At 37.6% G+C, this 26,156-nt stretch overlaps 2 protein-coding genes across 11 annotated transcripts in view; one reads left to right on the forward strand and one right to left on the reverse strand.

Moving 5' to 3' along the window:
* Nucleotides 1-22,571, reverse strand: part of AOPEP (aminopeptidase O (putative)) — a 185,487-nt gene extending 162,916 nt beyond the window's left edge. For 4 of the 10 annotated variants that reach the window (XR_011678884.1, XR_011678883.1, XR_011678882.1 and 1 more), the window contains exons 1-2: nt 13,580-14,674; nt 6,357-6,523 (exon numbers count right to left, since the gene is read on the reverse strand). Coding sequence is in view for 5 of the 10 variants with exons in the window: in XM_071424829.1 (XP_071280930.1) it covers nt 6,357-6,523; nt 13,580-14,385 (973 nt within the window). In the remaining 5 variants the exon portion in view is untranslated. Of the gene's footprint in view, nt 1-6,356; nt 6,524-13,579; nt 14,675-16,245; nt 16,295-22,041; nt 22,248-22,428 lie in introns of those variants that run through there. The other 6 variants (XR_011678881.1, XR_011678880.1, XM_071424825.1 and 3 more) reach the window with 5 other exon arrangements.
* The window catches only part of LOC139588964 (transcriptional regulatory protein AlgP-like), a 296,504-nt gene continuing 292,630 nt past the window's right edge, over nt 22,283-26,156 (forward strand). Inside the window, exon 1 of the mRNA XM_071424837.1 lies at nt 22,283-22,915. Coding sequence (XP_071280938.1) covers nt 22,283-22,807 — 525 coding nt within the window. The 3' untranslated portion in view covers nt 22,808-22,915. The remainder of the gene's footprint in view (nt 22,916-26,156) is intronic.

Below are 26,156 nucleotides of genomic sequence, written 5' to 3' on the forward strand. Positions count from 1 at the left end.
AACCTCCCACCTTACATCCTGGTATTTTTGTGGAGGAAGTAAAAATAATTGCATTGAGAAACATAAGAACAGTTGTATGTAACCACCACGGATTCTGTGTTCTGTCTACTTACACCTACAACTTTGCTCTTTCTGCTGATGTCTTTGCCTGTAAATAAATCATCCATAGGTGGGATGTTATTAATGCAACTTAACATGATTGTACTGTCACTACCCAAGAATTACATCAGACATGAAATCTAGTAACACCTTTAAATACAAAATATTAAAATTTAAGTCTTTCAGCCTTGTATCTACTGTCTTATGATTTTGTCTTGTCTGTGTTATTATTTCACACAACCCAAAACCTTTCCTTTGTGTTCTGAGCAGTACCAAACTGATAGGCAAGTTCTAACAAATAACACTAATGTTTGTGAATTGGACCTGGCTATTTGAGGTACGTAATATATCAACCAGGCAGTAAGAAATCAAAGCTGAGACACAGATGAGATGTTACCTAAGTCAGCAACTTGGTCATGTTACCCCATGAGGGTGCTAAAACAAGACAAGAATCTATTAGAAGGTAAAAATATGCTAAGTTCTATCATTATGGGAACAGAATGTGGGGAGACAAGGAGTATGGCATAGGATTATTGTATGTACCAACACATTTTTATAAGATGGATGATTTAGAACAGCATACTTTTCATTAATACAAATGTTGCTTAGATTTTCTGTTTGTCCCTTTAAAAAGGATATAGCTTAAGAATCACATCCATGCATTAATGTATGGTCATAATACAGTTACTACACCATACTAGCAGATTCATTATCTTGAAGTGCGCCTAGCATGAGTTACAATCTGATGATTCATGTGCAAATAACTGTAGCTAGGGCAACGTGAAAACATACAAACTTCAGTTATTTTGAGAGAACCTTACTACTTGTTCTTTTGCAAAAGTACTCTGACTAGGACTATGACACACTACCAAAAGGGAAAAAAAAGAAAAAAAACCCACAACTAAGTGGAAACCACAAGGCACAGAGGAAAGGAAATAGACAACTGCTACAAAGCATCACTTGATTTCCTACCTTAATGACCTAAGAAGGTCAGGCTGTCCAAAGGAAGGACAAAGAAAAAAATCTTTAGTTTAGCCTCGACAAGTTTACCACCTCCTATTTAGTATGACAAAGCAATACCATTTGTGAAGTCTTCTGGGAGGCAGATAAAGTCTTTGCCTCTTATATGCACTAGAAATCACTTATACTCCTTCACCCCATTCCACTTTAGGCAACATCCATCAAAAACCTTTTGTCAGTATTGTCAGGTGAACATATATTACTCCTGTAATTTTCCTAAGCTCCTGTTAGTATGTAAGCAGAATGGACTTATTTGCTCCAAACACATTAAGAATAAGGAGGATAACTTTGCCAAATTTCACTCCGCCTTTTGTTTTTTTATTATTATTATTAACTTAACAAAGTTACAAATAAGCCAAGACAAGCAAATTCCACCTTGAGAGAAAAAGGTCATCCACGGCAGCAACAACATATTATTTCAGAATACCAAATTCCTGATGTACAGAGTGTCATTGATAGACACTGTGCTAAAGGCCCAAGCCTACACAGATTGTAGTTAGTAACAATTTTGCCATTAACTTACATACATACAGGACAAGGTTCAGTGGTTCTGCACTTAGTGTTACATCTAAATGCTATAAAGCATTACTAAAAGCTCCATGTAGTTATGTTAATTGTAAAAACTTAAGAATTAAATAACATTGGAGAAAGTTGTAATCGAAAAACTGTCATGTGTTTTCAACTATGTTCTGAAAAAAGAATGGAAGTCAAAAAGCAGTTATAGAAAAGTGTTCCAAATGGCATGAGGTATAAAGGAGAAGGCTCTCACAACCGTGAGATTGTCTAAAAGGAAAGGGTGTTGGCCTGCTAGGTAGAGATCAGAGAGTGTTACAGTGAGGAACAAGTTTAGTAAGACAGGCTAGAGCAAGCAAGATGGTTTTTTTCCCTAAAAAACACTCCACAAACAGCTTGAACAAAATGTCTAAAAGGCAAGGCAATCAGATTAGCAGTCCAGAGAGAAAAACAGCATGTACTGCATTCAGAAATCTATACAAATTAGCAAGGAGAAGAATATTTAGAGCTGACCTAATGCAAAAAGAGTGAAGGTACCAAAGCCCGTTTTACTTTGGAAGGATTTTAGAAATCATGTGGATCTATGGATCCTCCTAGAGCAAGATCCAAGTTTTATAATGTCTCTGCATATCTACCCAGGGCTCAGTCCACTTCCTGCAGTGCTTTTTGATGTCAAGAACTATGTAGAATACCTATATATTTATCCTACAGTTGTTGACTGAAATCACAAGCATGGGCATGACAAGTGAGTTCTCCCATAGAATCCTTCAGGCTGGAAAACAGTGCATTTGCTGATCAGTGACTGAAAAGGTCTTTTTGCTGGCAGAAGTTCCCTCTGGAGAGAACCATGAAGCATTGTCTCAAAGACAGCTCAACTAACTCAAGTAACCTTGTGTCTTCTCTCACTACTGATAAGATTGTCTCCCAGCCTGAACTCTCCCATAACTTCACTTCCTTCCTTACACTGTTTTCACATCAGTGGACTTTGTTTTGTTTTTCCTTCATCTGTATCCTATGAACTATCCCAGCACATAGATTGGGATTGTAAACTCGCTCAACTCCTTTTTGCTGCTCTCCCCATCCTCTGGCTGCATTGTGCTTTTCAGTGTCAGCCTTGGAGACAGCTCCATCTCCAGGATAACAGAAAACAGTGCAGCTGAAACGTGGTTTTCTTTACCAAACATGGCATTTTGTACCATAAAAACATCTTCAGACTAAGTGAGAACACATTGGGAAAAACAAAAGGTTGGGCTGGGATTAGTCCATAGGAAAAATAAAACTAGATCACCCCAGTCCTTGTACTTGTAATGTAATTTTAAAACAACTTGATTCTTGCACATAATTCTTTTAGGCAATTATAATATATTCAAAACATTTTGTTATTTTCCCTACCTGTGAGTCTGAAATTTTTTTTTCAGTTTTGAAAAGCAAATCTATTGTGTCATAACTGCACTAATCATGCAGCAACAATCACCTATTCTATGAGTTAAAAGTGAAAAACTTTCCATGCAAATATTTAACAAGAGCAGGAATTTTAATCTATTTATAATTGTGCAAAAGAGCAATTTAAAGATCGTTTATTTCTCCTACTTGAAATAATAATGAAGAATGATGTAATTACTTCCTAGAATTTTTAATGCATTCAGCTATCTTTGAGATCGCTAGAATTGTTTGAGTCTTATAGAGTTCATTATAACTGAAAAAATGCCAAAGATATATCTGTTAATGCCAGATGCAAGGACATTATGAACATTTTTACTTACCAGTATATTTTTTGTCAAATAGTTTGCAGTTACACAAACACCACAAAATAGACCTGATGTTTACTATTTACTAAAACCCACAAAGTTCGACTACCTTTACAGAAAAGGAGAAATAGCCCAACAGCAACAGATATACTAATTTATATATTAGCTAGTGCTAATATATAAACATGCAGCTAAATAAGTAGTTATGTAAAAACTACTCTATGGCTGGAGCACCAGGACTAGTTTCTGAAAGCTCCAGCTTTCAGAAACTCTTTGTGACTTGTAGTGATTTTTTAATCTCATCTGAAAACCAGAATTCCCCATAGAGCTCCCTCACATTCATGCCAGAGCATTAGTTCAGCACTGGGTCAGAAGGATGACTAGCACATGACAAGCTCTCAACTACCATGCTGCAGACCCTGATACATCCTGGAGATCAACCAACACAAGTATTGCACTCTTTTGTTTCGCCTTGTGGACAGTGAGGAGCACAAGCAAAGGAAACAGTAGTGTAGTTAGCAGCAAAGGCTGCTGCTACTAACTACATTGCAGGAGCAGTGGTTCTTCTAGCACTCTGGTTTTTTTACCAGTGTACTCCTCACTCACAGTGCAGGGGTCAAAACAAGATCAAGGATTACACAGTAGTAGAGTAACCACACAGAAAGCGAGCCAGTCTGTTTCACATTTAATGGCTGAATATCTACTTCTTGAATATGAATTCAACAAATAGAAAGGGGCTTGTGACTAAATGTATTTGCAGCTTCTATGTATTATAGTAACATGCTGAAGGAAAGTAAAACTGACAAATGTAGAAAAATAAATCTGATGTTTAAATGGCTCACATTACACACACATGTAGTGCTCCCCATCAAGCTTTCTCCCAAAGGGTATTAATAATTGCATTTTTCTGATCAACTTCTCTAAGTACTCCATAAAGAATGCAAGATATTTTAAGTACTTTTGGTCATACTCAAATAGTTACCATTTCTATTTGTGTAAGTATCTATCACTATTTTCAAACAAACCTGGGCTCCCTCTATTTCAAATGACAGGATCAACCACAGTTTTGTAAGAGGCAGAATGCAAAAATGGCACATATGGCACATATGGGAGGAAACAGACTCTTGCCAAAACCTGCAAATACAAGTGGTAAATGAGGAATCTGCATATAAGAGTACATCTAGCCCAGCTATGCACTGGATCACTGGATCCGTACATGTAGAGATGTGTGTCCGTGAAGCAGGATGCAGATCTCTAAAAGCTTGAACGAATCAACTTAGATTGATGTTCTCTTACTGTCTGCCTGTCCACTGGTTTTAAATATGACTTTTAATGGAAAAAAAATTCAGCTAATTTGTAATTCTATTCAAAATAAATTTATTCACAACTGCTTACCAAAATGCTAACTCATTCCAATAAATTGCATTTTTTAAAAATAGATTTTAATAATTGTCCAGTTACGTATGATATTATAAATACGCAGCACTAGTAATAGCATACTGTATATAAAAAACTTGGCAAACTTATTTAAATTGAAGCTACCCTGGAAGGCTTTCTGGTGTGTAAAGACAAAATTTTAAGATGGATACATTTCATATACCTTCAAGAATTGCCAAACAACAACATCTATGTGGACAGGTTATTTAAAACAACAGAACATTTTTAAACTTTTTAAATCTTAGAGGTGCTATTAATTAAACTCATGAATTTTTATTCCTGGATTCATTAAGAATTTATCCAAGGCCTCAGATTAGCACTAAAATCTTGGGTTTCCTTGGACTTTAAAACATTCCTCAGAATATTACTCCTTTCCCTTTTTGCCTCTGTATTGGTTTTGTAAATTTTTACAATTCCAAACAGCTTGCTGGTTTTTCATTTCCAACTGTATGTAAGCAAGAAAATTAGGGTCTCTCATTAAACTAGTTAAACACTAATGGAAAAGCTATCCTAGTCTGAAGTCAAGAGGGTCCTTGCTTTCTTTATGCTGAGACAGGAAAGTATTATTCTCCAAGAGAACTGAGCAGCTCATCATAGCAGTTTTCCATATTTCAGCAGCAGAGACAGACCTTGAAAGAGGTCCCATATATGGCCAAATATAACCAGACAATTCCATGAAAATGGATTAACTGATGATTCTCAAATCAAGAGACTTTCTCCTTTTTTTTTCGGCTCAAGAATAAACCTGCCTATTTAAAGGGGAACAAGACATTTATTCCCAGAAAAGTTTAATTCTAACCTTTTCTTACATGCTATATCTCATCAGAACTACTCACACTAGAAAATACTGACCCAGTTTGACAGATTATATCAAAACTCGTAAGAACAAGATCCACTTCATTTTATGTAGAACTTACACAAGCCTTAAAAACTTCCTTCTCTGTGCAGAAAGACATTTAGATAATAAAGTATAACAAACACAGAAGAAATCCTTGTTTGCTTACTGTTGAAAAAGGTATGTTTTATCAATGCCAAAAACACCCACAGAGATCAGATTTTCAGGGCACTGACCAGATATTCTTCAGATATTCCATGTATTCCAGGCAACACATATGGCACAATGGCTGCTTCTAATCACATGCTGAACTACACTCAGACTGGAGAACTAAAACTGGAAGATAGTTATCTAACAAGGCCTGAAGTTGTTGAGAGCCTGAAAGGGTTTGCATCTACAAAACTCAAGTATACTGTGATTAAAATAAAGCCAATTTATGAAAAATTAAATCTAGGTTTGGAAATACAGAGGGAGAAAAAAGCAACACAGTGAAATGCAGAAATATAGATACTTCAAATACTTATGAAGTTATCCTGAGGCCTTGAGCAGGTAACTTTTCCACAGAATGACATGGAGATTACAGAGAGACATGGAAATGTTTTTAAGGCAATGAACTTCATTCTTTCACAAATGACTTATTTACCAAGCTTGGTTATTAATTATAAAAGTATGGAAAATAATTTGCCTTGAAAAATGTATTTCACCTTCTTGAAGCTGGACGGGTTCTGCTGAGTTTTCCCCACTCATTAACACAACAAAGCCTGCAGCTGTTCGAACTGAGGCTTGCCATGTTGACAAGGCAATTGGTGGTTCTTGGCATGGAAAGAGGGCTCTGTTGTTTATTGGCGATCCCATTGTGTAAACACATGGCCTAGATGGAAGGAAAAGAGATTGACATTGGAATTACAATAAGAAAGACTGAATTAAGTTCTACATAAAAAAATCAAAGGTGCTGTCGTACTGAGGTGGTTTCTTTCTTTAACTTCAGTTCAGCAGGTCCCAAACCTGTATGACATGAACTAATCAAAATACAATCTAAGTAATTGAAGACAAGAAAAGCAAGATTACTACAATACCTTCAGATTAGAAAAGACTAACTCCAGTCTTTTCCCTCTCCTGTTTTTGCATGAGTCCCCCAGCTTTATACAATAGCTTCCAGTTGAACCCATAAGGTCAAAGAAGGCTTCTGAGTATCTTCTGACAATGCCATTGCAGGGCTTCACCAACACCTGTGACACCTCCCTGCTATCATTCCAGTAGTGCTTTCACTATCATGAATCCAGTCTCCTGTATCAGCAACCTGGAGGCTCATGCAAAATCAGCAGAAGATCTAGTTTTGAGTCTTCCTTACTCCAAGCCTCAATAAATACTGGCATTTTTACATTTAATCTTAAAGGTAATGCATCCTAGCTCACTTGTCTTTGGGAATTCCAGCCACAGGGCATATAGAAAGAATTAATTTATACCCTGTTAGCTTCAGCCTTCTTCTTGCTGCTTACATAGAAATCTTCCTTGTAGTACTGCTCTTTTTGTAGTTACTCTAAACCTCTCCCCAGCCGAACCTCTCAGTCTACTACCCCCTTTCCAATTTCAGCTGCAGTATTTCATGACAGTAAATTTCTTATCAACCATTTAGCTGCAGCTGGGAAGGTAACAAGGCTTTTCATTAGCTCCTTCTAACTTGCTATTGCTGGTGGATGGACGTAATGATTCTTGGTTTATTTATTTTATTCCGTTTTGCAGTATTATCTAAATTCTTATTATGTGCATAACAACGCCACTTATCTTAAGAAAAAAGGCTATTTTTAAATTATAAATTATATAAAAAATCCACAATCAATAGGTTTCTCCAGTAAAAGAAAGAAAGTCCTGAAACCATCACTTCACTACACTGAACTTTTTAAAACCTACGATATTTAAAGGTAAATATTATGGGAGCAAAATACATTATTTTGTGAACTCTTGAAGCTAAAAATATTCTGATCAGTATCTTTCATTATTTGAGTTGAAAAATTATCAAAGCACTTCAGAAAGTAGGAGACAAATTGTTAGAGCAAAACTGATTTTGCAATGGCTAAAAGCTTAAGATTTTATTTACTCCCCTCCAAACTGCTTTTCCTTTCAAATTATTCCTTCTCCAAAGCCAGCTTCAAACTATACAGAGAGGAAGAACTTGGAAATACTGAGTCACAGATTAAATATACTCCAAAGATATTTTTGCCCTCTTGTCATTGCTATCTCTGCTATTGGATCCAGAGCTGTCTTGGCAAACTAAATTAGTGTGGCTTAACTAATGCAGGCCAGTTGATCCTCCAGTAAATGAGAGACGAAAGCTGCAGTTTAATTAGGCCTCATTGTTAATGCACACAAGTAGGAAAAGAAAATGGTCTAACTTCCCCCATCATGTACCAGAGTGAACAGAGTAGGACCTAGACATCAAGTGAAGTTCAGGTAACTGCAGCGGAGAGAAAGCCAAGTGGTTATTTCTTAAACAGTAAAACATAATGTACAGTTAAATGTAATACACCACTAATCTGCACGGATTTTTAATTTACTTAGTTAGAATTAAACTCCTAAAACTGTATCTGTAACCTATCTGATATACATAGAATAATTGGCCTTTCTCCCGTAAAAATAAAGACTGCATGACAGTGAGTTCACAGGAAAAAAGAAGAACCTGTTTTTTCACCATCTAGGAAGACCTGCTTCCCCCTAGTAATGTTAGTCAAGAGCTACTGGACTATTTACCCTAAAACACATTTGTGCTGAGAAGGCATGGAAAGGAAAAAGGAAAGGTGGGATTAGTGACTACTGCTACACACATTTTCCTAATGATTTGCCATGCACAGTTTTGCCAGGTGCCATTGGTACAATCCCCTCTTAGGAGCAGTGTAGGGGATCTTCATATTCTGCACAGGGAAATACCACAATGACAGAGAAAACTGGCTGGCAGAACAGTGCTAAACTAAATGTTATAATGCTGTGTCAAATACATATAAACATTACAGATAATAGACGCTACCAAGAACATTTATGTCACCTGCTCTCAGAGAGCACCTTTACCTGCAGACCATAAGGTATTTTACAGATGTCAATACCATTTTGCAGATGGAGAGAATGAAACTCAGCGAACAGATATGCTTAGTGCTAGCACTCAAGCTGCTCCTACAGGCTTAGTTCTAAGCCTCCTAGTCCAGTAGCTTTTTTTTGCCACAAGACATTTTAATTCTAAAATATACACACACAGGATGGTCACAAGTCTCTACCATAAAAGCCCAAGTAGAAAGTGAGTTAGGTAAGTGGAGAAAGACTGGTCACATACATAATCTGTTCTTCAGAAGTAGGACTTCTTTCCACTCCTCACCCATTTTAATACTATTTTTGACCAGGTATATTTATTAACTTCATTATTTTCCTAAATATACCCAATTATGTCAGTCTGCTAAAAAAATAGTAATGAAATAGGCACGTTCTAAATATTAAAGGAAACTATCAGAAAAGCAATTATGTAAGCCTTTAATTAGATATTTGTTATACTTCTTTTACAGTGGTAATTTCTTTTTATAGAATTGGTAATTGTGCAATGTTACTTTAGGATATCCACTACAGCTGACAACTGTCTTTGTTTGGGGTCAGGCAGCACAATTTCAGCACATAAGAAGACCAGAAATATAATTCTTATCCTGGTATCAATCAATTTCTTCATTTGATCCTGAAAAAAACCCAGCTAATCTAAGCACATGATAGAATAGCAAAGACAAATAATTAGGTTTAGACTGCTCTTGTCAATTGATACCTGTACTTGCCCTTTTTAAATCATTTATCTCTACCGCTCCTAGCAAGAAACTTCACAGTTCCTTTCCTCTTTCTACTACCTATTCCTTCCACCCCAGTCTTTAACTTTTAATGGTTTTGTAATACTCAAATCATCTACTTATGTAATATTTATGCCAACCATAATCTTTGCCAAGATAGGTTTCAAGAGTAAGGAAATTTCATGCAGCAAAATACAGATAAGCAGAGAACTCAGAATATTTATCTAGTTATTTGTCACACTGGAAGAACAAACACCCACAAAAGATTCATAAAACACAGGAGTGACATCTGTAGTCACTCCTCTGGACAACTTTATGACATGTAAACAAAAAAATAAAAATAAACAACAAAAAAATAGGCAAACCCTGAGTACAAAATAAATGGATTAGATATTCCTGGAAATGTAGAAGGCAAGAAACAAATATTTGTAAAAAATTTAAATTATCTCCTCTGAATCAGTTGTCCGAACTAAAAGGAAGACCATGAGAAAAATGGGTAAATTTTCCCAAGTGAACAGCCATCCAGGCTACTGGAGAAATCAAGTAGTAGTTGTGGTAATGTCTGGGTTTGCCCCAAGAGAAGACTAGAGACTGTCTGTTGTTTCAGTAATCTCCCTGATGAAAATTTGATTCATGCAATTGTAACTCATCAGTAGTCCACATATCTTTACAACTCAACAAAATCAGTTCAAACCAGCTCTTGGCAGATATCCGTCTCCCATATAAGCCTACCCACTATACTATAATAATGTATTAACACGATCTTCAAACTAATAATGAATGTTCAGTGGCTAATCTGTTTCATTGAGCAGAAATCTGCAGACCTTGAGATGCCTGCCATCAAACATTTGAAACATATTCTAAGGCTCACCCATGTCAAACTGCTTTGCCTAATGTCTGAGGCTTTATGAAGGGAAAAGCCCACCTCAGAAACTCTATCCCTTTCCTATATTTGAAAAATTACATTCCCTATTTCTGCAAAGGCTATCTCCATTTAAGGATGTGAGGGGGCACCCTCCAACTACAAGGCCAATCCCTATAAAAGCACTGCTGTTTACAGCTGTTCCTTACTCTCAATTCCATTGTCAGAGCAGCAGGACTTTCTGGCATCTAAATCACAAGAAACTTTTTACTCTGCCTTATCAATTTACATATCTGCAAGGTTCCAGTGACTGTCATCAGATTCCACCAGAGCAGGTATGCTTGTTTACATTTTACTGTTGAAGAAAACACCAGTCAATAATACTCATATTCCTCATTGTCTTCCTTTTAGTTAGGACAACTAATTCAGAGGATAGAATTTATATTTTTCACAAATATTGGTTTGTTTCCTTCCACATTTCAGGAATATCAAGTCCATTTATTTTGTACAAGTAGGTTTGCCTACTTTTTTTGTTTGGTTTTGATTTGGTTTTTTGGGTTTTTGTTTGTTTGTCCTTTTGTGGTTTATTTTGTTTGTTTGTTTTAATTTTCAGTCTATTAATATCATTTGTCAGTCTATAGAATTCATTGCATATCATATGAAAAATCCAACAAACTTCAAAATACTTCATTAATTTGTCAAATATTTATATTCCCATATTAACATTACTAGGAACAAAATTAAACAAAGTAACAGTAGAGATTCTCCACAATTGAGGAGAGCCTCTTAGAGTTTGGTCTGTGACCTACCAGGGTTATGGACTATCTTATTCTATCAAACCTTGCCTATGAAGAAAACCAAAAACTTTTCTTCCTGCATTTCCAGCTTCCAATAGCACAGAACAATGCTAACTCACACCACCGAAAAACCAAACATCCATTTTCATGACACATTTTATAATTTGTAGTAAATAACTTTACCTTCCAAACTAACCTCAGTAGTATTTTTCAAACACATCTTATTCCCTTCTATTCTCTTCCCTGCTGTACTCAATTTCAAACAGATTAGCTCCCTAATTTGCCTTATGACCCAGCTGTACGCACACCTGTGTCATCACACCAGTGATGTAAGGAACTAGCATGCAAGTTTAGAGAGGTCAAAAGTGTCCCTTTCATCAAGTGTATTTTGGTAGGTGTCCTGGTGATACATATGTCCTTTATACTGTCCTTTATACTTTACCTCCTTTCCTCTTTCCATTTGCACAAGTCAGCTCTGTCATTGCTTTTTTGTTTGGTCACAAAAGCTTGGACAGGGAAATACTGAAATTCTGCATGTTCAGTTCCACTACTAAAAACAGAAATGTGTCCTGCTGTGATAACATGTTTGTACACGCATACCTGATCTTGCCTAAGCTCATCCCACAAAGCTTTGTTTCAGCTGGTGTTGTTTGTGTATTATAATACATCATTCTTTAAAACAAATAAAATGGAGCTCTTGATAAAATTGTGCATAGGCTAAATTTCAAAACATTGTACTAGTATTAAATTACAGGAAACGTTGGAAGTGGTTACACAATGTGTGTACTTTGTTATTTACTTTTCTTCAGGGTTGGAACCACAGTATAATCTCTTTTGGCAAAGGATTTGACATCTGAAATAAAAAGCACCAGATACATAATTTGGAACAATTTGAAGAATCCTCATATGGCAATATGAGATTTACCACTATCTTTATGGGCTCATCACATATAGAATTTGATTTTAAAAAGATACCAAGAAAGATTGTAATGATTATGCTATGAAAACTTATTTTCTGACAGGCATTAGTTTTGGACTAATGTAGGCCTGATAATAAATCAATTTGTACTATTTTATACCATCAAACTTCTGGATTCATGTCAAGCCTGCTTTTTCTCCTCCATTACTGATCCATAAAATTCTATTCATTAGTGTACAACTGCCATGAAATATCACTAAAGTAAAAATAATGCTTTGCAGTGAAAGACATAAAGAGTCAAAACTGTTAATGATTTAGATGCTTAAAAGAAACATTCAAATGCTCAAACCACAGAGAGGAGGAGTCCTATACCAGCTGAGTCCTGCCAACATTAGTTAGTCGGGCAGGTGGACATAGACATGTGATCATGGGCAATTGCTCTACCCTCACATGCAGTCAAAATTCAGAATTTTCAGATATAAGGGTACTATTTCAAGTTAAATTTCCTAAACTCATACTAAAAACAACTCCTCAGGGAGTGAGGAAAGGAATGGAAATAAATAATGAACACGACTGAGGCATTTCTGGACTTGATGGTGGTTACAGATTAGTAGCAGAATTCCCTAACCACAACAAATACAATCAAAAGGCCTCATTTTCCTCATCAACACAGATGCTAGTGAAAAGACTTAATTTATATTAATATAACTGAAATAAAAGATAACCATTTTTCTTTTGACTGGGAAAGGAAAGCAAGTATTCAATTAGATCACATTTGTTCCTTATCTTCCAACTTTGTTCTTGCTTTTTAGACATCAGAAAGAAATAACAGCCATTAAAGTCCACCTTTCCACATTCCAATAAAACAATTACAGTTTCAGAAGTCAAGAGTGGATTGTAGTTTCCGTTCTATAAAAGGCTTATATTGAAGATTTCAGTACAATACCATGTCCTTTTCACTAACATTAGATATAATTGCCAATTCTTCTTTCAGTTTGCAGTTCATTTCTGGTCATCAATGTTTCTTAACATTATAGATGAAGAAGATTTTGAAAACTGATTATGAGAGACTAAACATGAAAAGACTGTATTTCTAAGCTGATTACATTATTGATAAAGGACTAATTGTGAAGTTATTCTATTAAATGTTATGTATATTGAACTTTATGCTGTGTAAGCCAGGAAGGAAAAAGAGCACAAAGTAATCTGTCACTCATACCTTTTCTTTCCCCAAATGATAATTCCCCATTCCCTGCACACAATTATTGAAGTACACACAAGTTATTTACTCCTACCCAGAAAGACCAAACACAATCACTAAGACAGGCCTGTGATCTTCAAGTCCATTAGGGTTTCACAAGCAGAGAACTGTCTATTCTTCTACAGAACAGCAAAAGAATTCAAATCAAGGATGAAATGAAAACTGTGGAACAGTGTATTCATCATCTTCACAGTTGCTCAGCAATTATATGATTCTCCATTCTTGCACCTATTTAAATTTATTGCATACAAAGCTTTCAGCAAAGTTACATACCTGCCACTCTGGTCTGTAGTCCATGTAACAGATCTTCCCTCTGGCTTGGTTTTGTACCATATTCTTATTGCATGAGGAAAGTCCGCTGGAGACTGAATTCCTGATTTCCTTATCTCCAAGCTCCAGGTGCCAGTAGTAAACAGAAGCTCCCCACAGCCAGGTGCCTGGCTACAGTGAGTAAAATAGTATAGCTGTTCCTTCCAGCGATCTGCAGGTAAAGTCACAAGTTCATGTACAATCCGATTCCTGAGATTTTCCAGCTCCTTTGAAACACCAGCTAGCTCGGCAGACCTTGTAAATTTTTCAATGCCTGACACAGCAGCAACATCTACCTCTTCAACCTTTAGCACAGATAAATCACAGCAGTCCAATACCAGCAGAAAATCCTTGTCTCCATGATCCTCTATGTCACAGCAGTCCTTTGAACTAGAAATCCCAGAAGCCTGTTCATTGTTGCTATGGTTACTATTTTCATCAGAAGTAGCTTCCTCTTCCTTACCACTGACAGGAAAATCATTACATTCCGTTTTAGATGAACAGGTACTAACATTTATCATAGGAATGTGGCAGGGTTCAGATGCCCTCATTTCACAGGTTTCATCAAACTGTGACTGGCAGCATTCTTTGCCAGCACTGATGGTTTTCCTGTACTGGCTCCCAGTCTCAAAGAACAAAACTATGCTGCCTTCAATAACTTTACTTTTAAAATCCACATCCAAGTCCAATACATAGTGCTTTAAAAGCATGTAACTAGTATTTGCCATTAAAGGCAAATCATCTTTCATGGGGTCTAGCTGTGTCTCCATGTTCACCTATTGGGCAAAAGTTTTACAAAGCCTTGAACAATTCTGACATATGATGACTCCAGAAGGAGAATATTCAGTCTCCCGGTGCTAAAAATAATTTTGAATAAGATTACAATATTGAAATTGTAGTTTATCCACTTCTTGCACTCTAAAAAGAAAAAAAAAAAGAAAATCATCTCACAGCCATTTCTGAAATGCACTGATTCTAAATCTATTTAAAGTCCAGCTGCCTTTATTACAATAGTACAGCTAAAGGTTGATTGTATCTCCACACAATGGCATCAGGCCAGAATGGCATCTGCTTACTTCAGGATTTGCTGTCAAGGACCAGTGGCTGTATTTTTCAGATAAGAACTCAAATTCAGATAAGAACTCAAATACTTTCATTTCAGTTGTTCTTTCAGAGAAGAACTCAAATGAAAGTATTTCTAGACAGCTTTTATAAACTGATAGAAACAACCAAAAATATCAAAAGATAGTGATATATTTCTGCTGTGATTTTAAATAACAAGAGTAAGTCTAAATCACCTCATAGGTCTTAAATGTTTAGAGTAATAAATTCCTATATACAACGCTTGTCCACAGATTAATATACTTTCCACATTACAACCACTCTCATATCAGCTCTCAAGAAAATGAGCCAATTTACAAGGACTGCATTCCAAGTATTCCTTTGAGATTGCTCATGAAGATTTTTAAAATCTTAAATACCTGAGGTATATAATTACATTTTTGTAGCTGGAAACTCACAACAACAACTCAGAATAGTGCCTTACAGAAAACAAAAAGTCTTTTCACTGGAAAATAAGTAAATACCTATTTATTTAGGTACAAAAATACTAAAATTTACCAACATTTGTTGCAACAATAGGCAGAAGTTCATCACAAAGTTAACTGACATGCATTCTCTGTTTTGCCTAAGTCATGCACTTTTAGCCCACTTAAGTCCTTTCTGTTTGCTTCCTAGATAAGGAATAGGTATCAGAGGATGAAATACAGACAGTTCTCTCCCCGGCATTTCAGTGACACTCACCGTGATAGGCAGCCAGGCCTGCTTCTAAGTGCCTTAAGAGAACAGATACTCCATTGTGACATGCACAATCTATTTCACAGTTTTACGCCTCATCACAGACTTCAACTATACAAAGCAAATTTTTATATAGTTCTCCAAGTCAGTACAGAGGGAAAATCACTCCCCAAAGACTTGCTGTATCTTTTCTGTAGGAATCCAGGGCATGCTACCAAGCTACTATCATTACGTGAAAGGCTCAGGGCAAGAAACTCAGGGCAAGATGTCCATATAGTTCCCTAAACTAGTTTCACACAAGGCACAAAAACATAGCATGTATCTCCCTACCTCAGTGGCTTTCTAGCTGTCATAAACAGCTCTTTCAGGGCTCTCTTTGACAGCAAGCTGAGAAAAATCTTCCTTTGAACTTTTAACAATCTTTCAGTAATTCTGCAAACATACTTGGGCAACAAGCTCACATCAGAAGGTTCTTTCACTGAAATACCTCAGTAAATTCATGTTCGAAAACATGAACAATGCATCTATGATGTCTGTGTAATGCTGTGGACTGAACCTGATGTTACCTGGATTTTTTTCTGACTACCAAAACCTCATGATGGCTAGCAGGTCAAGTAATTATTGGTGATAGAGTAAAGAAATAAAGTGACTTGGTGGGGAAAACCTCAACACCTAACTAACATTCAAACTCTTGTTTTGCACAAGCACATTTTTAATTTGTAAATATTTGTAATATAATACTGACACCTTTTATAAAATGTGAGTACTATCCTATGCGCACAATTGTAGGGAGGGGAGGCCAGCCTTGGGAAAAGGCAATTAGGGAAGATTACCTGTTATACCCCAGGTCCTGACTGGGTGTCTACAGCAGATGTAGGCAGCCTCCCCCCAGAGCGGCATGGAGAAAAGACAAGCAAAAAAATCTAAGCTGTCTTGCAGATACAACTATCCTCCATGCATTGCAAGACATTACACTGAGCTAATTTTTTTAAACTGCAAAAATTTATTGGTTTTGTATTCTGTAGAGCTGCTCTTTTTTCTTTTTTTGTTAGTGGAATGAAATACTAAATGAAAAGGGAATGAGACAATAAAGAACAGAAATATACAATTTTAAGTCTAAGAATACCAAAATATACTCCCAGGAAACAGCATTCTCTGTCATTGTCATGAACAGCACTGCTAATTTTATCCATTCAAATACATGGATAAATGCTTGTGTCCCAGACAAGATGGGTATCTACTTCTCCTTCAGGCTCTGGTTGGCTTATCAAATATTGGACCTCAACCACCTTGGGAAATTATCAGTTTTATTCAAGAAAATACAGGAATGAACTGTTTATTTGGACACTGAAATAGACAGTGGACACTTAAATAGACAGCCTTTTATTACCAAGGAAAAAGCAAAAGATCAGGGCACCAAATGACCATGCACACAACCCCTGGAGCAATGAAACAAATAAAACAGGAATCACATTGAAGCAAACCTGAAATAAAGCCAAGAGAAAAAAAAAATGCAAGCAAAAATAAAAAAAGGTAAAGGAAGGATGCACTTCAGCAAAAGAGGAGGATAAAAATTACAACAGAATGTAATATCAAAGTTAAATGGTAACGAACTTTTTCACAAAATTTTTTAAAGACCATTCTCAGGACATGTAACTGAACAGGACAAAATTATTTATATGTATATATTTTGCTACATTTGTTTAAAGTCCAGGTATCTGTACATTTGCTTTCAATCAGTAATGCTGGTTCAACGATGTTGTAAAACAACATACTGATCCTTTGTTTGAAATTTAGCATCTACACATAGACTGTCCCTCATTGGTCCAACATGACCACTGAGATGACATACAGAGAAAGTACATGTGCACTCACAGAAGAAAGAAGTTGTAATGACAGATACTAGGGATTGGTGAGGGGAAAAACGTAGCTGTGCAACTATCAAATATGTAAACCCCATACTCTTCTTTGTATAAACTGTGATGTCTTTTCATAAATACGTGATAATTTGGGTGGTTTAACTGAACAAGCTGTAAATAATGATTTTATTTACCATTTTATTCCAATGGCATTCGAATAAATATAACTTCATGGTGTCTTTTCTTCAATCAAGTCTTCCCAAAAATTGTAAATAAATCACAGTATTATTATCCCTCCAACATGGTTACTACTGCTGGTACTAAAATACAGCCTATTGAAGTACTAGGCAGAATCAACAGCAGCTGCAATGCTATATAAATTTGCAACTCAATGTAATAAAATAAAGCATTCTTTCTGACAAAGAATAATTTCCTACATTTTTTGTGACAAATTAAGTATAGACTGAGATGAAGTGTAAAAAAATTAACTCCCAAACTATGCACAGTCATATAACTAATTCAGTCTAGCATTTGCCATTCATTCTGTATTTCTTTTCACTTTTCCTTAATAGGTTAAGAGAACAAATTCTAATCATGGTGTTGATATAATACAGGAAACGTTACCTCACCTTCTGAAGAAAACCCCTTGCTGTACACCTTGAAAGTTCTCTGCACATATTCGAGCTTTGTGTATGTAAACAATAAATCTTTTACTACTGCTTCATAAATATGCTGTTCTGGGAAATATTCTTTCAATTTGGTATAAGTTGTTCACTATCTTACACATATATCAAGGTACTGGCATCACAGAAAAGATAGATTTTTTGACATAGTTTTTTTTTAAATGTCTCTTATTCAACATTGTCTCATTGTCTTCTGTAATATTTTTTGCTATATTATGCCCATAATATGAGTATCTGGTTTTCATTTCTGTGCAATTAATGCATTTCACCTTTAGAAAAGGAGGTTCACTAGCTGAACTCCAGGCACGAAAAAAAAAAAAATAGAAATTGTAATGCTGCTATAGAGTCGTGGTGATCATTTCATAAACAGTGTTTAATGTCATACTTCTTTCACACTAAGAGATATAAAAAATTACTAGTAAATTTTAAAGATGGACCTTAAATTCAATGGATCTTTCTTATTAAATGTACTTCGTAAATCCATTTTGTAAGTAATACAAGTAATAAAATTACAGGGAAAGCTGATAATTTGGTTTTATGTTTTAATATTTTAGTAGACAGATGTTCACAAAACAATAAACAATACAGCAGATGGTGGCCAACATTAATAGAGTCAATCTTGATCAGCAGCACATAATAGAATTGCACAAAAGGCATGAAGAATGGGAAACAAGAGAGATACGATCCGTTGGGGAATTATATGTGTATAAGATTGTTTTCCACTCAATACAAAACACATCAGCCTGAATTAGAAACACAGGTCTCTGAAAGCAAATATGAGGAAAAAAAGTTTCCAGGCAACATAAAACACAGTTGCAAAGTAGACAAGATTAAGCTTCCTAAAAATATCTGGGGGGGAGGCGGGGGGAAGTTTCTTTTTCATAGGCAATACACTGTAACTCATAGTCTCAGGTTTTAAAGTTAAAAGCAAAAAGGAAATAAAGAGATAGGGAAGAACTTCAAAATATAATTCTGTCCAGTGAAAGTTGAGGAAAAAAAACCCCAGGGACAGCTGAACTCCACAGAATACCCATCTCAAACAGTGAACCAGTAAGGGGAAAGAGGAGAACTGTTATACAAAGGAGTCTAGTTAAACTTGTAAACAGCACATTAAAAACTAGAGTGATCAATTATGATAACTGATATTGATATTTCAGTAATCCAAGAAGCTGTTATTTTAAATGCTAATAGCTAACCACTCCAGTCTAACTCCACTCTAACAGTAATAATCCAGATAAGAAAATTAGAAAAGCCTCTGAACTTGTTGAAATGTCCATCAGAGGCACTACTAGGTGGAAGCAAGTGAAAGGCTTACAAACTTAAAAAAAAAAAACCCAAACAAACCCACCTTGAAAAACAGAAGATGTGTGGTCATTAGAGATGACTTCATAATATAGTGTCAGGAGCTAGAAACACACTATCAAGAATGTACTGAATTATCTACTCCCTTTCCAAGCACACACCTAATTTCACTGCACTCCTGCTACACCAGCCAGCGAAGGACTGTCTCACATGTGACACTGTCATGGCTTACACAGCTGTGAAAGGCAGGCACAAAACACAGCTGCCTAAGATAGTTTTGCATCTTATCATGAAGGCAACCACCAAACATGAAGCATGCACAAAATATGTCTTGTTTCAGACCACAACTGCAGCTGTTGTTTTTCATGCATTTCCAAAATCTTAGAAAGCAAAAATGAATGAAAAGAGGGATATACAATAGAAGATCAAGTCCCCAAGCAATCCAAGCAGTTACAGCTCTGTAGTTGATATCTAGCAAGCCCTGGAAAACTCCCAGCATGGAGTTGTTGCAAATATTTGCATACATAAACCAGTCAATGCCTTGCAAACCATACCAGTTTTTTATTGTGCAAAATCAAAGTCACACAAAGTAACACACAAATGCTGACACAAGCAGCAGGCATCAACCCCTAAGATGGTGCCCATTTCTATCTCAGCTTTTCTGTTTTTCACACCTCACACAAACTCATTCCCTGAAATAACAGTCCATTTTAAGTAACTCCATAGAAATTTACACAAATTTAGTTTTCTAGCAAACTAAGGATGGTCAGAGGAACCCTAACAATGCTAAGCCTACTTGAAGATCCTGCCAGAATAATCTGCTTTGATCAGCAGAAATAGCTATTTCCATGCACAGCCACTCGAGCACACAGCCTGGCAGGTGCACCTGAGCTGGTAATGTAAGCTAATATCCTGATTCACAAACAAGGATCTCTGAAGCACAGAGTACTTGATTGTGTTATGTACTCATGGTATTCTTCAAAAGGTGTAGAAGAATTTCAGTGACACAGACTTTTCCTGCATGTCACTGGCCAATATTCAGACACATTACACGCCACCTTTTTATACAAGGAAAATAAAGCCATGTTTGGACTCCCTTCACCTTCAGCCTAGCATGATTTTCTTCATCTGTACAAAAAAACTAATTCAATTTCAACAAGCAGGTGTTAGAACTAAGGCTATAATGCTCTGTACTTAACATTTAAAGAAACTTTAAAATGAAAAAAAAAGCACCTTTTGGATAAACGTTCTCTTTGATAATTAGAAGATGTTTATAACTAATGCCATTTAAACTGCTTTCAAGATAGCTACTTCCAAATCCAGGTTTATACATTTTCTATGCAATATAAGATACTAAGATCTTACTAAGAACTCAGTTTTGACCACCAGCATTAACAATAATTTTACTGTTTAGATACCAAGGATACGTGTATTTACTCTTTAGATACCAAGGAATATGTATACATTATTTTTAGTAATTACAAACTTTTTTTCCCTACACACACATCAGACGAATACCTAAGAGACCTTAAGCCTTTTTAAGAAAAGAATGGGTTCCATAGATGAAAGTAAGGCTTAAACAAACTAACAGAAACATTTGCTCATGTTAAACTACTATAAAGCAATCCACAGAAGAGAGCTTATAGACCTCACTCTGCGTCACAAAAATACCAGCGCATTTTTTAATGAGGCTTTAATGTGAAAATTAATTCAATCACTGATATTCCTTGATAAAACAATTGGTACTGTTCCAGAAGTCTCCTTTTAAGTCTGAAAACCATAGGAATAATGAGTATAACGGAAGACCTTCTTTACCAATTACAGCAGCAAGTTAGCAGAGAGGGAAATTTATTTCAGTGAGCTGAAAAGAGAAGCCAAGAGAGAAAACTCCATCTTCCAGCTCAAATAATAAGAGAAATACAAAAAAAAAAGTCCCCTTCTGCTTCCAAAATACTAATTCCCAAAGAAAAACACCCAAGACTGAAAAAGAAGCATAACTTACAAGTGGTAAAGGAGTTAGGAAGAGGATCCTGATATTATCCTTAACCCATCTTACTCCATTGACAATTATTTGTATTACAGTAATGACCAAATACTTAAAGAGAGACCAAATATGTGTTTTACAATTTTCAGCCCCCAAATTTACCATTACTTTATTTATCAAAAAACCCACCAAAAAAAAAAAAAAAAGAAAGAAAAGAAAAGAAAGAAAAAAACCCAACAAAACAACCCCATGACCAACACTTGTGTAAGGATAGAATTTTCTACTTTTTATTTTACAAAATTATTTCAAGGTGGACATGGGCCTGGGTAATTTGCTATACCTAACCCTGCTTGAACAGGGACTAGATAATTTCAGTGGTCCCTCCAAAGCGAGTGATTCTATAGAGATGCTGAACAGCATTAAAGAGGAACTACCTTGGATTTTATTTCCATTCAAATACACAAGGAAAGGTTCTGTGTGACTGACTTTCAGGACATGGAACATGCATGTCTGACGATATTCATATATAGGAATTGCCCAAATAAAATCCGCGCTGAAACAGAATGACTGTTTTCAAATTAATGCAACTGTAGTTAATGAATAATACCTACAATGTCAAAGAACTAAATCCTTAAGGCTGGAATCAGAAGAAGTCTTTTCAATGTTGACACTGGCAAGCCATCTCAGCCATTTAACTATATCTCTAAAATTTAACCATTATCCTGAGTAAAGGACACAACTAAGCTGAGATCCTCAGATGAATTAAACGCCACCATTTATTAAGACAGGAGTTTCACCTACGTGTTTCCACTGTAAAGAGGACAATGAGTGGAACAGATTTGAAAGGGTCGAACACATCCACGTTTAAAGTTATTTCAAGACACCAGCAGCCCACAAGAATGCCATCGAGCCAAGCTGAGTGAAAAAGGACAGCAGCGATCGCCGGCCGCACGCTCCTTTCTGCCTTGCATTCCGCCTCCTCCACTGCTCCCTACGCTCTGGGCGCAGCCATTTAGTTTGTGAGGAAAGGCAGGGACGGAAAATGTTGTCACTTCCAGCAGCGCCTCCCTCGCACGAGGCGTGGCGAGCGGCGGGAAGCGCTGCGGAACAGGGATGCCGGCCCGTCCAGCCGAGCGCGGCGGGACCGGCGGGAAGCACGGGGACGGGGGCGACGGACAGGGAAGGAACACTTACAGCGGCGGCCACTGCCCCGCCTGCGTGCCGGCTCCCGGGGCGTGTGCGGGGACACACGTGGACACGCCGGCCCCTGCCCGGCCCCGCCGGGCGCCCGAGCTGCTGCTGCCGTCGCTGGCGCCACCCACCCGCGCCAGGCGCCGCGCCGGCTTCACCTCCCCGCCCCTACGGCGCGGCCGCGGCGCCCGCGGATGAGCTCATCCGCCCGGGCCGGGCCCGCCCCGCCACCGCCACCGCCAGTGCCGCCGCCCGGGCCCGCCCCGCCCCGCCCCGCCCCGCCACCGCCAGTGCCACAGCCCGGGCCCGCCCCGCCACCGCCACCGCCAGTGCCGCCGCCCGGGCCCGCCCCGCCGGTGCCGGCAAGAGAGTGTAAGGTGTCTGTTGTCAGCAGAGCTGGCCTCGCCTCCCCAGCTAGAGGCTGATTTGGTGGATGGCAAGTTGCCCATCAGCCGGCAGCGCCCTTGGGGCCAGGAGGGCCAAGGTTGTCCTGGGGCATCGGGAAGAATGTAGAAGGTTGAGGGAAGTGGTGCTGTCCGTCTGCTCGGCCCTCGTGAGGCCGTATCTGGAGTGCTGTGTCCAGCTCTGGGGTCCTTAGTAAAAGAGAGACAAGGAGTAACAGGAAGAGGTCATAAACAGTGGTAACAGTGGCTATAAACATAAGAAATTTCATTTCAACATAAGGAAGAATTTATTTTAAATTGAAGGTGGCAGAACGCTGGAACAGGCTGTGCAGAAGATGAAGGGCTTCCCTCTCTGGAGATACTCAAAACCCACAGGGATGTGTTCCTACGTAATCTGCTGTAAGTGACCCTACCTGGGTGGAGGGGTCGGACGGGATCATTTCCAAAGGTCCCTTCCAAACCTAACTATTTTGTGATTCTGTGAATTTCTCTCTCCCTCGTTGTGGGGGAAGAGGGCCAGGGCAGGAATTGTACTGGTGCAGTCGCTGGTGGTGATGTTCGGTGTTGGGATTGCCCAGCCATTTGCGCCAGCCCTGGTGGGCACATTGAGATATCCACGTGGAGACACACACTTTTTGTTTGCACAGTGAGGTGGGGACTGATATGCAGGCAGCCAAAATCCCAGTAGCCTCTGCTTAGAGCATAAATAAAAGCATTTCTTTTTACATCATATGTGTGATTAGACACTTAATTCAGTAATTTAGATTGGCAATGAATGATTAAGCTCTTGGAGCAGTTAATCACTGATTACCTGATTCCATGTGACAGGGTGGTTGGTGCAAGCTCCAAGGATGCACTTCAATGGGAAGTTGTTCTGTTACTCCTGCAACTAAAATGAAGAGACATGAAACATTTCCAGTGATTTTGAGCACGGAAACAACCCCATGAACATTTAATTACTTATGCAACATGGAAAACCACTGACAGCAAAAAATGGGAGTCTCTCCCAGAGCTTCCAGTTGCATTTTCCAGGGCATTTTGAAGGGTGGTAGGAAATTTGGATTCAGATTCTTGCTAACCAGCAGAAACAGGAAACAAATTTCTCTCCCATCAAGCAATTGCTGTTATCCTTGGATTACGGAGACTTCCTGTCCCCACTGAACAAATTATGCTAGGCAGGGAATTTGTGAATGCAGTTTGAAAATCATCCTGAGGAGAAGGATTTGGCTTAGTTTGTGAATGTGTTGTCAGATGAAAAATTGTTTGCACCTGGTGGGCTAATACAATGCTTACTCTTCAAAAACCACTGGCCTGTGGAACCACATAATGCTTATTCTGTGGGAACAACAACTGGAAAGTAGCCAGCTCTGCTGTGTCAAATTTCACCAGTTCACCAGGTAGTCAGGTATGACTTTGGAGCTGCCGGCCACCAGGGACCCCAGAAGAGACCCCCCAGGACAGAAGGACTCATGCACCGAGGGGAAAGAACATATGTCAGTGATTTCAGGGAAATCATTATCAATGTATGTTTATTCCAGGAAAATCAATGAATATGTATGTAAAGAATAGTATAGAAATAGAAACTTTTTCTGTACTCAGCATGCACGATTTCTGGAGGAGGTATGCCTTTGTGCATCTGGCTAAATAAAGAATACCTGCTTCTTAATGCTACATTGGTGTTAAGGACTGCTTTTTCCTGATTTTTGGTATCAAATGCCTGTTAGCAGAAAATATAGGGGCACAAATACTGGACTCGGGAGCCTATATGACATTTGGATGCCTACTTGCCCTTGTGAATTGCAAACTTATTTAGAGCAGGTCTGGTGGAAATGGTTTTTAAAGCATCAAAAACTGCCAGAAATCTCAATCTTTCCAAAGTAATTGGAACATACTAGCACTGGTAGGAACATAAAAGAAAATACCTCTGACACAGCCAGATCCATTAGAGGGTCTTCTGTTTGAGGATTGCATCCACACTACCCGTACTCCAGAAGGACTTTCTGACTAGGTCTGTCTGCAGTAACCAAGGGAAGGCCAAGTCTAACATCAATATGCCACTTTGGTTAGGTTAAAGTATGTGTCCTGAATCCAGATAAAACCACTATTGTAGCAGTTCATTTTGAGAAGATATGCAGATACATATATGTAGATATATAGATAAAAACAATGAAACTACACATTACTTTGCAAATACTAGAAAGGAATATATTTTTTTTTCTGATCAGGAAAACCATAGGCTTAAGCAAATGCAGCACTGCAGCAGCCTTTGAGGGTTTTTTTGTTGTTTTCAGTGCACAATATGATTCAAGTTTCCTACTGGTGTAATAGTGATGTACAGAGCTCTTTAATTTAACTGCACTTGGTTAAAGATCTGTGGATTGTCATCACTGCTGACTATTCTCACTTCTACGTGCAAACATGACAGCTTTTCCAGGGACTGAGAGAATGCACCATTATAGCCTAAAGAAAATAAACCAGAATATCATCATGAGCATAAACCAACCTGTTTCTTGCTCTATATTTACCCAAAATCTACTTATTTCTTGAAAGAAGAGCTGTTCTCTGACAATTACCATCTGTCCAAATCCACACACCATGCCCCATTATCGTCATCCTTCCTATTTACAATAAACCACTGTGGATTGCTCTTGTCAAGTGAAAACAGTGGATAGCCTGATATTTATTTTATGAGTTTTGGAGGCTTGTTTTATTTGACATTAAACATAAGCCAACTAGCTACCTGCTTGTGAGTCATTAATGAATTTTATCTGTTGCTAAAAAGAACAGCTTAGTGTAAAAATATTACTGCGACTCTCACCAAACTAAAGATTACATAAAGGGGTATTTTGATACAGCTTATTCAGGCAATATTTCATGACTGTTCATATTTAACACCTTTAACAATCATACTTTGTCAGTAGACAAATCCTAAAAGTAAAAAATACTGCAAGTAATTGCTGAATACTTTAAAAAAGAATTCATCACTAGTATTTTGGTGCCAAACCTGACATCAGTGGCAATTATTTGGAGCAGTTGCTATATGTAAGGAGTACTTGAAACACTGAAAAGAGGACAAAATTCAGTCTAACAAGTGGTGTCTGGACTGCTCACAATTAATAAACTGTATTTACAAACCACCTTTTAATTGATCACAAGATGCCAATGACAAAGAAATAAAAGACATGAAGATTGTATTCTGGAGTGACTAATATTGCCATTAACTAGCATAGTTGATAATACTAATTACTATGCCCATTATCTTGTAATTAGTGTGATCTTGTAACTAGTATTTGCTCCATCCGGTGAAGTCAAAGCAGATTA

This window comes from Agelaius tricolor, unplaced genomic scaffold (genome assembly GCF_023055355.1).
Source record: "Agelaius tricolor isolate 1412-34295 unplaced genomic scaffold, bAgeTri1.0.p SCAF_4, whole genome shotgun sequence".
Classification (NCBI taxonomy): domain Eukaryota; kingdom Metazoa; phylum Chordata; class Aves; order Passeriformes; family Icteridae; genus Agelaius; species Agelaius tricolor.